This window comes from Saimiri boliviensis, chromosome 2, assembly GCF_048565385.1.
Source record: "Saimiri boliviensis isolate mSaiBol1 chromosome 2, mSaiBol1.pri, whole genome shotgun sequence".
Taxonomy (NCBI): Eukaryota; Metazoa; Chordata; class Mammalia; order Primates; family Cebidae; genus Saimiri; species Saimiri boliviensis.
Genome location: NC_133450.1, coordinates 213,822,731 through 213,836,665, shown reverse-complemented (window position 1 = coordinate 213,836,665; position 13,935 = coordinate 213,822,731). Strand labels below are relative to the sequence as shown.

At 38.7% G+C, this 13,935-nt stretch overlaps 1 protein-coding gene and 1 pseudogene across 17 annotated transcripts in view; one reads left to right on the top strand and one right to left on the bottom strand.

Annotated features, from left to right (window-relative positions):
- CNTRL (centriolin) overlaps window positions 1–13,935 on the bottom strand; it is a 95,575-nt gene that overhangs the window by 37,178 nt on the left and 44,462 nt on the right. For 15 of the 17 annotated variants that reach the window (XM_074395253.1, XM_074395252.1, XM_074395256.1 and 12 more), the window contains 4 exons: window positions 13,090–13,310; window positions 5,503–5,679; window positions 2,815–2,949; window positions 368–513 (listed from right to left, as the gene is read on the bottom strand). In XM_074395253.1, the coding sequence (XP_074251354.1) occupies window positions 368–513; window positions 2,815–2,949; window positions 5,503–5,679; window positions 13,090–13,310 (679 nt within the window). Of the gene's footprint in view, window positions 1–367; window positions 514–2,814; window positions 2,950–5,502; window positions 5,680–12,513; window positions 12,939–13,089; window positions 13,311–13,935 lie in introns of those variants that run through there. The other 2 variants (XM_074395258.1, XM_074395266.1) reach the window with 2 other exon arrangements.
- On the top strand, window positions 8,159–10,410 carry LOC104650919 (melanoma inhibitory activity protein 2-like; annotated as a pseudogene).

Genomic DNA, 13,935 nt, shown 5'->3' with positions numbered 1-13,935 from the left:
CCAGCTTAGGTGAGAGAGAGAGACTCCCTCTTAAAAATTAAATTAGCCGGGCGTGGTGTCTCACGCCTGTAATCCCAGCACTTTGGGAGGCCGAGGTGGGTGGATCACAAGGTCAAGAGATCGAGACCATCCTGGTCAACAAGGTGAAACCCCGTCTCTACTAAAAAAAATACAAAAAAAAAAAAATTAAATTAAATTAAATTAAACAATCTTTTGTCTCAGTCATGTAAACATCATAAGGAGAACCTTATGAAAGAAATTTGTCATTAATAGAACTTAGAAAGGTGAGTTTATCATCGAACTTCACACTCACAACTCTCAAGTTGTGAGGCCCACTCTAGACTTGGAGGTTTTGCTTTTTCCTTACTTCATTTCTCCAGCTCCTAATTTCAGTTTTCTTCTTAGCTCATCCACACGAGCTGCCACTTCTTCTGGACGAACCAAACCATCAACCACATGGTTAAGGTGATTCTGGAAATCTTTAAGTTGCTGTTTTAACAAATTATTGTCATCCTACGGAGGGGGATGAAATAGGGATTATCTATTACATGTCAGTATATTTTCACTACTGACAAACTAACAAACATTTCTAGACCACAGAACTAAATTCAGACAATGCCTCTTTCAAGTATAAAGAAATTCCTACAATTTCCCTATGATTAATCTACTTCAAACTCAGTGTAATAGTGTTAACTAAAATGAAGAATTTAGAATTCAATTAACATGCTTGAGGTGCCTGTTTCATCTGGAGTCCTCTTTATCTATAAACTGTTCATGCCCATTGCTCCAAGGCAGCCCTTTCTGTAGTACTATCTAATCCTGGCCACAGATCAACTGACTCAAGGCCAGTCAATACATCATCTAGCCAGAAAACAGGTTCTCATTCTCTCCATAATTTGAAGCAAGATTCAGTACAGCAAGGCTATATAAATGCTGGACCTGAAAATATGTCAACTTAGGGCTGGGGTCTATGCTGGGCCACATACAATGCTCAGAGAGATGGAAAAAGAGAAATGAGAGAGCCCCTATTTCAACATGAAAGGCTGATAGAGCAGCTCTGGTTCCTAGCAAGCTGTCTCCTTTCTTGAGCTCGTGTGAGTAGGTTTTGGTTCAATGCAACTAAATGATTTCTGTCAAAGAAATGTAGAGTGGGTTTAACTTGTACTCAGGAGGTTAGTTGGCCAAGTAACCAAAAAATCTATTTCTAACTAAGGTAGTCCCACAACACAGGTCGGCATTCTAGAAAGTTGACTTCACTTTCTACTTTGAGGAGAAGGCCCCCAAAGAACATATATTAGTCCTTTTCTGTAAGAGATATACACTGAAGTACTGGTGGGTAAAAAAAGATGTATGACGTTTTTCTTTAAAATATTCCAGCTACAAAAGAGGTGGACAAAATGTAAAAATGGATGTTGACAACTATTTAGGTTGGGAAATGGGTAAATAAAGGGTCATAAGCTATTCTCTCTGTTTTTGTGATTATATGAAAACTTCTATACTAAAAATGGAAAATGATAACTCAAGAACCAACACACACACACCTCACACAGTAATGGAAAACAAGTATATCTTTTATGATACTTGCTTCGGAAGTGGAACTGAGAGCAGTAAACATTAAATTATAGGTTATTAGATTTCCTTAAACTTCGAGGAACAAATATTTGAAGTGTTAGAAGAAGAGAAAATTTGGGTGAGCTTTGTCTTATTTCTCTCAAATCCCCCTGCATGTTTTTTTTCTGGAACCCTTCCTCCAAGCCACATAAACTCTGCCCTTTTGCCCTTTTATTTCTGGTGATAACAGCTACCATCTCAGCTAGTCAAGCAGTCCCTGACCTTACAGATTTGGAGACCTGAGTATTGATTCAGGTACTTGTTTGTTCAGACATCTGTCTTTTTTGAGAGTTTAATTATCTGAAAAACCTTATCCACCTGTTTTTCCTGTAGTTTGTTCAGCAGATTACTGTGAGAACAGCTATAAAAATATTGTCAAACATTCCCACAAAAAGTGGTTATATATATATATATATATATATATATATATATTTTTTTTTTTTTTTTTGAGACAGAGTTTTTGCTCTTGTTACCCAGGCTGGAGTGCAATGATGCAGTCTCGGCTCACCGCAACCTCCGCCTCCTGGGTTCAGGCAATTCTCCTGCCTCAGCCTCCTGAGTAGCTGGGATTATAGGCACGCGCCACCGTGCCCAGCTAATTTTTTGTATTTTTAGTAGAGACGGGGTTTCACCATGTTGACCAGGCTGGTCTCGATCTCTTGACCTCGTGATCTACCCGCCTCGGCCTCCCAAAGTGCTGGGATTATAGGCGTGAGCCACCACACCCGGCCAAAGTGGTTATATTTTTAATAGCATCCTCTGAGGATTGTGAAAACTGTTTACGGATAAGAAATCCCACTGCAACTCACTCTAGTTAAATTCCTGGATAATTACAAAGATATTTCAGTGGAAGAGGAATGCACCAATCTGATCATGTTAGTTTGATCTGGTGACAAATCTGCTTTTAGAAGAAATGCAAGATACTGCTTTTGCTCATGAGTTTATAGGGCATATTGTTTACTACTGATACTGCCTTTATCTCTTCGCACCATCATAAAAACAAAAGGAGTTCACAAATAATAATCTTAAAACCATGGTCACAAGAGAATAGGGCTATGGTGCTGCTCCTCCCAGAATTCCTTTTTTTCTAGTAATTCAAGTTGCTTACTACATGTTAGAGCAGGCTGCTAAGTGCCTGACTAAAGATATCATCATCTTTGGGTGTTCTGTGTAAGAATGTGTTCTAAAACAACAAATCTCTACCTGCAGGTGTTTAAGTTTTGCACGCAGCTCACTGTTCTCTTGCTCCTTTTCTTCTGAGAACTGGGCTTTTCCAAGAGCATTCTTCAGGGCTTGCCTTTCCTTCTCAAGATCTGCTTTAAGGGCTGACTGTTCTAACTGTCATCATAAGAAGCAATGACATGAAAGTATAAAATAGCAATAATTAGTGATTTTAAAATGCACAAAGAAATTTACATTACACAAAATCCCTTACTACCTATAGTTTTGCAATTCAATTTTATGTTCATACTTCCAAATTTAAAAACCAAAGATAATTTTTTCATACAATCCTTAAACTATTAGTAACACTTAAGAAGGATTAAATACCAGAATCAGCTCAGCTCAATTACACCAAATCAGGATCTTCAAGGGTGGGCCGAACCACCTACCTTTAAAAGCTCTCTGCAAGTGATCCAACAATTTTTGCTCTCCTTTCCCTGAGACCAGTATTTCTCAAACTGTGGTCCTCAAAAAAACTGTATCAGCAGGGCACGGTGGCTCACGCCTGTAATCCCAGCACTTTGAGAGGTCAAGGCGGGCGGATCACCTGAGGTCAGGAGTTCAAGACCAGCCTGACCAACATGGAGAAACCTTGTCTCTACTAAAAATAAAAAATTAGCCGAGCGTGGTGGTGCATGCCTGTAATCCCAACTACTCGGGAGGCTGAGGCAGGAGAATCGCTTGAACCCAAGAGGCGGAGATTGCAGTGAGCGAGATCGCGCCATTGCACTCCAGCCTGGGCGACAAGAGCAAAACTCCATCTCAAAAAAAACCAAAAACAAACCACCAACAACAAAAAACTGTATCAACACTAGTTATGCCTGTTAAAAATGCAGATGCTTAAACTCCATCTCAGATTTTTTAGATGAGAATCTCTAGGGTGAGACCAAGGAATCTGTATTTATCAAACATCACAAGTGAGTTCATATAACTAAAGTTTACCAATCAAATATCTGTAGATCTTCAGATCAGAGACAGAAGATCTGTTATGCTTCATATTCTCAATGTGTGGTTTGAAGACCAATCCTGGCACTCTTGGTTCTGAGGGAGGGGGAATGTCCCTTTCGATACCAAGTGAATCAGTGAAAAGGCCAGGCTCTTAAAATATTTTTGTCAAGACTTATGAGAGAAAAATAAAAGACAAGGAAAGTACAAAGAACAATGTATTTCAAGCTAGTACATGCTGGCTTGAAAAGAGGAGATGAATTAAGGAAAACGCCGTCTAGAAATTATATTTACTATTATTTAAAAATATTTACTGTTATTTCAATTGTTTTCCCAAAACCTCCTGTTTTCTGAGACTCTGATCTTGTCAACTAAAGTTCTACAAAACTTGGTACTCCTGAGAAATATAATCCTGACAACTGTCAAGTGATGATTTGATATCTCATAAGTAAAGGAATATACATAATTACTATAATAAACCAGATATATTTCTAGTTCCTTTTCTAATCATAATGAATTATTTTTACATGCATTCCTGAGATTCAAAGTATCTTATTTTATTTCATTTTCATCAAATAAGCACATATTGATGCCTCTCATGTGCCAGGCACTGAAAAAGCAGAAACAAACAGATATAATCTGAGTATTGACTGAGCTCTGAGTCTAGCTGGGGTAAAACAAACAGATCATCTAGGATCATCTAAACAGAAGATCATCATACACATGACAAACAGCTTTATTGTGTACAGGTTATAGGAGAACCAATGTAGAGTCCTGAACCCAGATTTTCAGCAGGCAGAAAGGAAAGGTTAAGGTGGGCTTCCTGAAAGAAGATGCAGCCCATCTGGCTAATAAATTGTATTTTTAATTTGATAAAGAATATATTACAACTGGGCTCTGCCTGCCTCTCTGCCTTTACCCCTCATTCTCTTTCCCCACTCCTCTTCCTGCTCCTGGCATCCTGGAGGCATACTTTCAGCATTTCAAATGTACTATATGCTCTCTCTCCTTACTGCTCTGCCTAGAATACACGTATCTTAACTTTACCTCTTTTCACTCTGTCCCCTCTGCATGGCCAAATCCTACTCATCCATCAGCCATCAGCTGAAACATCATTTCTATAGGGTGGTCTTCTCTGACTACTTCCTCCTTAGCCAAAGAATCCTGTCCCTTTTTTTTTCCCACACCTGTTCCACCTGTCAGCTCCACAGGATGGTGATCATGTCTGTGCTTTCCCTAGAGAATCCACAGCACCTGGCCCTCAATGGTCAATCAATAAATATTTATTGGATATGTTTTCTGTAATTTGCAAGTATAATTTTAACTAGTGGATCTTTCAACTAACGCTAAAAGGAGACAGCAAACTAAAACTTACCATCAACCTAAAAGAGGTCTCTGAAACCTGTTCTAAGAAGGAAAAACTAGCATTTATTGAGTATCAACTGCCAGGTGCTTTCAGGTCCATTATCTCATTTATTATCCCCATAAGCCATTTTACAGAGGAGGAACAGGCTGGGAGACTCAGAGCTATGAACTGATTTGCCCATGTTCACACAGGGGTGGTATTAGCACTCAGAATGGCTGACTCCAAAATTGTGACTTCCTCATCACTCCATATATACTGTATTAAAATGCTTAATCTTAAATTAAGACATAAATAAAGGAAGGATGGTATCTTAAGGCACAGGGTACTTAGTTTCTCATTGGCTTCATGCTCCTGCTTACCTGGGTAAGTCTTGTTACTTTTTCCAACTCTTCCTTGAGCTGGTTGGCTTCAGCATCCCTTAGGTTTAGCTGAGCCTCTAGCTCAGCTTCATAGGCACTGAGATCTCCCTGGGTCTGCTGCAAAGATGCATTCACTTCATGCTGCTCCTGGAGGGCAGTTTCTAGCTCTGCAAGCTCCTAGAAGGATTCGGTGAGTTTAACTATGGAACCCTCACTGTGCTGCTTAAGAAGCATCTGCAAGGCATTACAAGGAACTTGAGCACCGTAAACCAAATACTGGCCAGCTATTGCTGCCTGCCACAAAGTTGTCAGAAGCAATATGATGAAGCCTCAGGCTGTGCACATCCTGACTGGAAAACAAAATCCTGCCTACACATAATCAGGAAAGTCAGTAAGCTACCAATATACTGTTTTCCAAAGGGACCAGTTCTGTGATACTTGTGAGTCTCAAAACATAAGGAGGGAGAAACAGAAAGGAAGGAAAAAAAGAAGAGAAGATTTAAAGCCTATTTTTCATCTGATGTTGGACAAAATGTTTTCATATTCATTATTTCATTGTATCTTCACAGTAACTGTGTATGGTAACTTGCAGTTTTACAGACGAGGAACTACAGAATGAACATCTAAGTAAATTGCATAGGGCTGGTGTAGCTAGAAAAAGGATAGTCAGGATATAAATGCAGATATCTGACTCCAAAGCCTATAGTCTTTCTATTAAACCATAGCATGTTCATTTATCAGAAAAACAAAATGGGACTGACACTCTCTAATATCAAGGATGATAAGAATACCTTAAATGAGTGCTAACAAGAATATACACACGTATTTATTAGCATACGGTTCTGATTCAATTTAGTCCATCTGTGTTTTGTGATCAAATGTTACAGCTTTCATTAGGAATCAAACTATTAATTAAAGAAGAGAATCCTATGATGATGAGAGCTTCTACAAAAGAGCTGTCCAAAAACAACTGGGCAACTGAATAATTTGGGCTGCTTGCTTAAAATGTAGATACTACATATAACCAACCAAAGATTATTATCCAGGATATATAAAGAATTCCTACAAATCTTTAAGAAAAGGCACACAATTCAACAGAAAAATAGGCAAAGAGTACAAATAAGGAATTCACTGAAAAGGAAACCTGAACAGCAAATGAAAGGTGATTAGCCTCTCCAGTAATCAGGAGAAAATACAGTTAGCTTAAGATACTATTTTACATAGAGCACATAGATACAAGTTAAACAAACCAGGAGGAAACAATCAGTTAAACCCAGAACGTGGGACAATCTACGGAATGCCATCCTGGATTTTACACACACACATGCACACATAGTCTTGAGACAATCGAGAAAATCTGAATATGGTTCAGAGATGAGAGGACATTAGGGAATTACTGTCAAGTTTCTTAGGTGTAATAATACTACTGTAGTGACGCAGGAAAATGCTCTTAAAGAGATGTATGTTGAAGGGATGATATAATGGTATCTGCAACTTTCTAATGAGCAGGGGGAAAAAGTATGTGTCTATGAGAAAGAGAAAATAAATAAATCAAAATGTTTATTGAATCTAAGAGGGTTCACAGATGTTCACCAAACTATTCTTTCAACTTTCTTGTAACTGTAAACAACTTCAAAATAGAAAGATGGAAAGACGACTTTTAAAACTCAGCACTGGCAAACACGAAGTCTGATAAAATACTGAATTTTTTAAATTTGATAATTATTTTGTGTTTATGTTAGAAAATAACCTTGTTCTTAGGAAATATATAATGAAATATTTAGGAGCAAAGGAGCATGATGTCTACAACTGATTTTCAAATGGTTCAGGAAAAAATCTGTATAAAAATGTATGTAAAATCATGTAAAAATTATTTATGATGAGATAAAGCAAATGTGTTAAAATAGTAATTGGTGACTCTGGGTGAAAAGCAAATGTAAGTTATTGACATTTCTCTTGCCACTTTCCTGCAAGTTTGAAGTTATTTCAAAATAAAAGCTTTCAAAAAAAAAATGTTGGGGCCAGGTGCGGTGCTTCACGCCTGTAATCCCAGCACTTTGGGAGGCCAAGGTGGGTGGATCACCTGAGGTCAGGAGTTCAAGACCAGCCTGACCAACATGGAGAAAACCTATCTCTACTAAAAACACAAAAAATTAGCCCAGCGTGGTGGCACATGCTTGTAATCCCAGCCACTCTGAGAGCTGCGGCAGGAGAACTGCTTGAACCTGGGAGGTGGAGGTTGCAGTGAGCGGAGACCGTACCACTGCACTCCAACGTGGACAACAAGAGCAAAACTCCATTTGGGGAAAAAAAAAAAAAAAAAAAGTTGGGTCCCCGCCTCCCCACCTCTCTGCGGCTGTGTGGCTGAAACCAAACAGAGGGAGGGTGCGATGCAGACTTGTGCAGGTCAGGCTCGGACCTGCGCTGCCTCAGGATGTAAAGTGTAACAAGGGGACTGACAGGGTGGGCAGTGTGGGCTCCGTAGTGGTCCACTCCTGTTGCCGGGTGCAGATTCGGGTTCCCAGCCCAAGGCTGCCCATTTTCTGCCACTTACTGTGGCCCCAACAGGCTGGGATTACTGCGGCAATTAGTCCTGGTGCTTTGCAGGAGCCTGCAACTACCCCTCAGCAGTACTTGGGATGGTCCTGGAGGAGTTATGCAGGGTTGTGGCAGTACTGCCTGAAAATATGAGACCTGATTCTAATCCTTATGGTTTTCCACGGGAATTGGTGATATGTGCAGCTGCTGTTGGATTTGCTGTTCTCTTTTTTTGTAGGTTGGGAGAAGTTTTAGATTGGTTAGGAGTTGGCTTTATATGGGAAGAGAGAAAAAGCTTGCTGTAACCGTTTCTGGACTAATTGAAGAAAAATGTAACTACTTGAAAATTTTAGCCTTTTTCAAAAAGAGTATGAAGGCTATGAAGTAGAGTCATTTTTAAAGGATGCCAGCTTTGAGAAGGAAGCAACAGAAGCACAAAGTTTGGAGGCAACCTGTAAAAAGCTAAACAGGTCCAATTCTGAACTTGAGACAAAATATTCTGTCTAGAAAAAGAGTTTTAAAAAAAGAGAAATCTAAACATTCTGAACAAGATGAATTGATGGCGGATATTTCAAAAAGGATACAGTCTCTAGAAGATGAGTCAAAATCCCTCAAATCACAAGTAGGTGAAGACAAAATGACCTTCAAGATATTTCAAATGAGTGAAGAACGACTGAAGATAGTAATAAAAAATGCTTTGAATGAAAATTCTCAACTTCAGGAAAGCCAGAAACAGCTTTTGCAAGAAGCTAAAGTATGGAAAGAACAAATAAGTGAACTTAATAAACAGAAAATAACATTTGAAGACTCCAAAGGACATGCAGAACAAGTTCTAAATGATAAAGAAAATAACATCAAGACTCTGAACATTTGCTGAAGATGAAAGATTGGGCTGCTATGCTTGGAGAAGACAATGGATGACGGTAACTTGAATTAGAAATGAACAGGAATCAGAAAATGGTGCTTAGATAATCCTCCAAAAGGAGCTTTGAAGAAACTGATTCATGCTGCTAATTTAAATGTTTCTTTAAAAACCTTAGAAGGAGAAAGAAACCAAATTTATATTCAGTTATCTGACATTGATAAAACAAAGGAAGAACTTAGAGAGGATATTTAAAAATCTTCAGACTAAACAAGCATCTTTGCAGTCAGAAAACACAATTTGAAAGTGAGAATCAGAAGCTTCAACAGAAACTTAAAGTAATGACTGAATTATATCAAGAAAATGAAATTAAACTCTATAGGAAATTAACAGTAGAGAAAAATTACTGGTTAGAGAAAGAAAAGAAACTTTCTAAAGCAGACAAAAGATCAACCATGCCACTAAAGAGTTGCAGACCTACAAAAGTTAGCCAAAGATCTTGAAGAATTGGAGAAAACTATTCATTTTTATCAAGGGAAGATTATTTCCCATGAGAAAAAAAGCATGTGATAATTGGTTGGTAGCTCAGACTGCTGAAAGAAACCTCAATGATTTAAAAAAAAGAAAATGATCACAACAGACAAAACAGAGTTTAAATTTGAACTTTTAGAAAAAGATCCTTATCCACTTGATGTTCCAAATACAGCATTTGGCAGAGAGCATTCTCCATATAGTCCCTCACCATTGGGTCGGCCTTCATCTGAAATGAGAGCTTTTCTCTCGTTTCTGGAGGGTTCACTCAGGCTCTTATCTTACCTTTGCTTCCAGTGGGAGGAGGAAGAGGCTCAAGAGGCCCAGGGGCCCTCTGGACCATCAGATTACCCATGAAAGAGGAGAATCAAGCTGTGATAAGTTAACTGATCCTCACAGGGATCCTTCTGACACTGGGTCCCTGTCACCTCTGTGGGAACAGGACCATAGGATGATGTTTCCTCCAACAGGACAATCACATCCTGATTCAGCAATTCCTCCACAGACAGATTTTATTCTAACTCTGGTAGACTGTCTGGACCAGCAGAACTCAGAAGTTTTAAAATGCCTTCTTTGGATAAAATGGATGGGTCAATGCCTTCAGAAATGCAATCCAGTAGAAATGATACCAAAGACGATCTTGGTAATTTAAATGTGCCTGATTCATCTCTCTGGCTTTGTTCTTCCACCTCTAGCTCCAATCAGAGATCCATTGTTTCCAGTCGATACAAGGGGCCCATTCATGAGAAGAGGGCCTCCTTTCCCCCAATCTCCTCCAGGAACCATGTTTGGAGCTTCTTGAGATCATTTTCCACCAAGGGATTTCCCAGGTCCACCACATGTTCCATTTGCAGTGAGAAATGTCTATCCACTGAGGGGTTTTCCTCCTTAACTTCCCTCAATACCTGGATTTTTTCCTCACACGCCCACATTCTGAAGGTAGAAGTGAGTTTCCTTCAGAGTTGATTCCACCTTCAAATGAGCCTGCTACTGAACATCCAGAACTACAGCAAGAAACCTGACAATATTTTTGCCCTCTTCAAAAGTAATTTTGAAGTATCTCATTTTCAGTTTAAAGTAACTACCACTGTTATATAAGTGATTACATTTTTGCTCAAATTGAAGCTTAATGGAATTAATTCTCAGGACAGTATTTTGTAAACAAAGATGATTTAAATATGAATCTTATGAGTAATTTATTTCCTTTTTATTTTATTCTAGATAGCATAACTATTTTAATTTCATTAATCCACTATTATATAAACAATAGTGGGAATTTCATATACGTAACCTTGCAGGTAGGGAGGCTTTAAATTCTAAAAGCTGTGTCTTTATGCCAAGAACTGTATTTACTGTGGTTGTAGATAAATGTGAAAGTAACTTTATGTTTAATTAAATTAAATAAATGTTAGTTGACTGGGCCGGGTGCGGTGGCTCAAGCCTGTAATCCCAGTACTTTGGGAGGCCAAGGCGGGTGGATCACGAGGTCGAGAGATCGAGACCATCCTGGTCAACATGGTGAAACCCCGTCTCTACTAAAAATACAAAAAATTAGCTGGGCATGGTGGCGCGTGCCTGTAATCCCAGCTACTCAGGAGGCTGAGGCAGAAGAATTGCCTGAACCCAGAAGGTGGAGGTTGCGGTGAGCCGAGATCGCGCCATTGCACTCCAGCCTGGGTAACAAGAGCGAAACTCTGTCTCAAAAAAAAAAAAAAAAAAAAAATTTTAGTTGATTTAAAGACTTATTTGGCATTGATAATAATAAAATCAGCTAGTGTTTCTATTTTTAAAAAGTTGGGGCTGGGTGTGGTGGCTCACACCTATAATCCCAGCACTTTGGGAGGCAGAGGCAGGTGGATCACCTGAGGTTGGGAGTTCAAGATCAGCTTGACCAACATGCTGCAACCCCGTTTCTACTAAAAAAATACAAAAATATTAGCCAGGCATGGTGATGTATGCCTGTAATCCCAGCTACTCAGGAGGCTGAGGCAGGAGAATTGCTTGAACTCAGGAGGCAGAGGCTGTGGTGAGCCGAGACTGCACCACTGCACTCCAGCCCGGGCAACAAGAGTTAAACTGTAGCTCAAAAAAAAAAGGTTGGACAACATTACAGGGTTGGCAAAGATGTGACAGAATGGTAGCTCCCACATTGCTGGTGGGAGTAGAAACTGAAAAACTCTCTATGAAAAGTAATTTGACAATATCTACTGAACTTAATTAAGGATGGACATACCTTCTGACCCACAGTCCTGCTTCTGAGCATAGTCTCCATGTGTTCAAGATGTGTACAATAATGTTATACTCAGCATTGTTTGTAATAGCATAAGCCTGGAAATCACCTAAATGCCTCCCGAGAACAAATAATAAATTTGTGGCATGTACATAAAGCAGGATGGTACATCTATCAGTAAAAATGAACAAAGTAGAACTACATCTATCAGAGTGCATAATTTTCAAAAACATAAACATGAAGGAAGAAAGACAGTGGCCAAATATGTACACTATGATACAATTTGTGTAAGTCTTAAAATCATGGAAAATTTTATTGCTTATGGATGTTTACATATGTAATAAAATAATAGAGGTACAGAGAAATAATAACCATATTCAGAACTTCGTTACTTCTGGAAGGGAGTAGATGGAGGATTTCAAATATATCTATAATGTTTAATTTGTTAAGCTGGGTTGTAAGTACATGACATTAAATATTTGTGATTTTTGTATATACCTGAGAAATTTCATATTAAAATATATTAATTCAATTTCTGGACCTAACCCTGCTGAGCAAGGAGTTTGGGAATCTGCGGTTCTCATGTATGATAACATTTTCCAAACAACTAAAATAGAACAAGAGAAATCTTCAAATAAATGGGCAACAAATCAAGTTCATAAGGGTATAATTTAGAACACTATGTCTGCCTTGCTAGCTATAAAATAATGTTAAAATTATCTAGTAACAAAAAGAGTAAGAAAAACCATTCTGTGCTCAATTTTGCAGCATAAATAAAACATGAACATTTAATACAGTATTTGTAGTAACTATAATTTCATATTCTTTAGAGTTATTTAGCAATAATACCTTTCAGGGATAGAAATACAGCTTAAATATTCTTCCTTTTCTGAGCAAAGAAAAAAATAATAATTCTAAATGTATCACAGCTAAAGAAGGAAAAAAAAAGAAAAACCAACTTTTAAAAGAAAAAAAATCACCATATTGCCACTTATACTTTTTCCCATTTAAAAACGCACTGTTGGGCAAGCACGATGGCTCACGCCTGTAATCCCAGCACTTTGGGAGGCCGAGACCAGAAGATCACGAGGTCAGGAATTTGAGACCAGCCTGACCATCATGGTGAAACCCTGTCTCTACTAAAAATACAAAAAAATAGCCAGGCATGGTGGCACATGCCTGTAATCCCAGTACTCAGGAGGCTGAGGCAGAAGAATCGCTTGAATCCAGGGGCAGAGGTTTCAGTGAGCTGAGATTTCACCACTGCACTCCAGGCTGGGTAAAAGAGAGACTCTGAATCAAAAAAAAAACAACCAAACAAATAACAACCAAAAAAAACCTGCACTGTTAACTCCTCCAACTAACTTAATTTGTACATTATCTACTTCGGAAGCTAAGGAAAATGGCAGGAAAAAAAAAATCATACCTTCCTCATATTTTCTGCATCCATGGCAACTATTTCCAGTTGGTCTCTCTCCTGCTTGACTTCTGTCAATTTCTGCAACAATGCCTCTTTCTCATCCCGTAGCTTCCTGCATTCATTCTGGGCCTGAGTTGCCTGGCCTTTAATGGTCCCCAGGTATTCTTGCAAGCCACTGATGACACCTTCTAACTCCTTCTTTAGGGCTTCATTTGCTGCTATCTGGCCTAAGCAAGATGCAAAAAGGGTAATAATATATCTTTTTAAAGTACTGCATTGTCCCCTCAGCACTTTGTTACTACTCAAGAGTGAAATTCTCAGCTTTCAATTCTTTCATATCATTTTTCTTTTTCAAAACATAATGTTGAATTTTCTTCCTATTATAGATAGTACAGAAGTATTAAGCAGGTATAAAATAAAAATAGTATATTTTGTGGGCAATATTTGTAAAATGCCTCATTCATGCTGTGAAGAATTTGATTTCCAAATAAAATAAAATAAAAAATACATAGCAAAACTGCGAGTTCTTGCTGCTAAATACATAGGACAAAACCACTCAGTATACAAGATGAATCCAAGACTGTCAACATAAACATGTAACCTGAAGACTTAAAACACACACACATATCCCATATACAGTACTGGATACACACTATGTGCCAGGAACTTTATGAACACTATCTTTTTTTTTTTTTTTTTTTTTCCCCAGACAGGGTTTCACTCTGTCACCCAGGCTGCAGTGCAATGGCGCAATCACGGCTCACTGTAGCCTCAACCTCCCTGAGCTCAGGTGATCTTCCCACCTCAGCCTCCCAAGCAGCTGGGACCACAGGCATGTGTGCCACGAGGGCT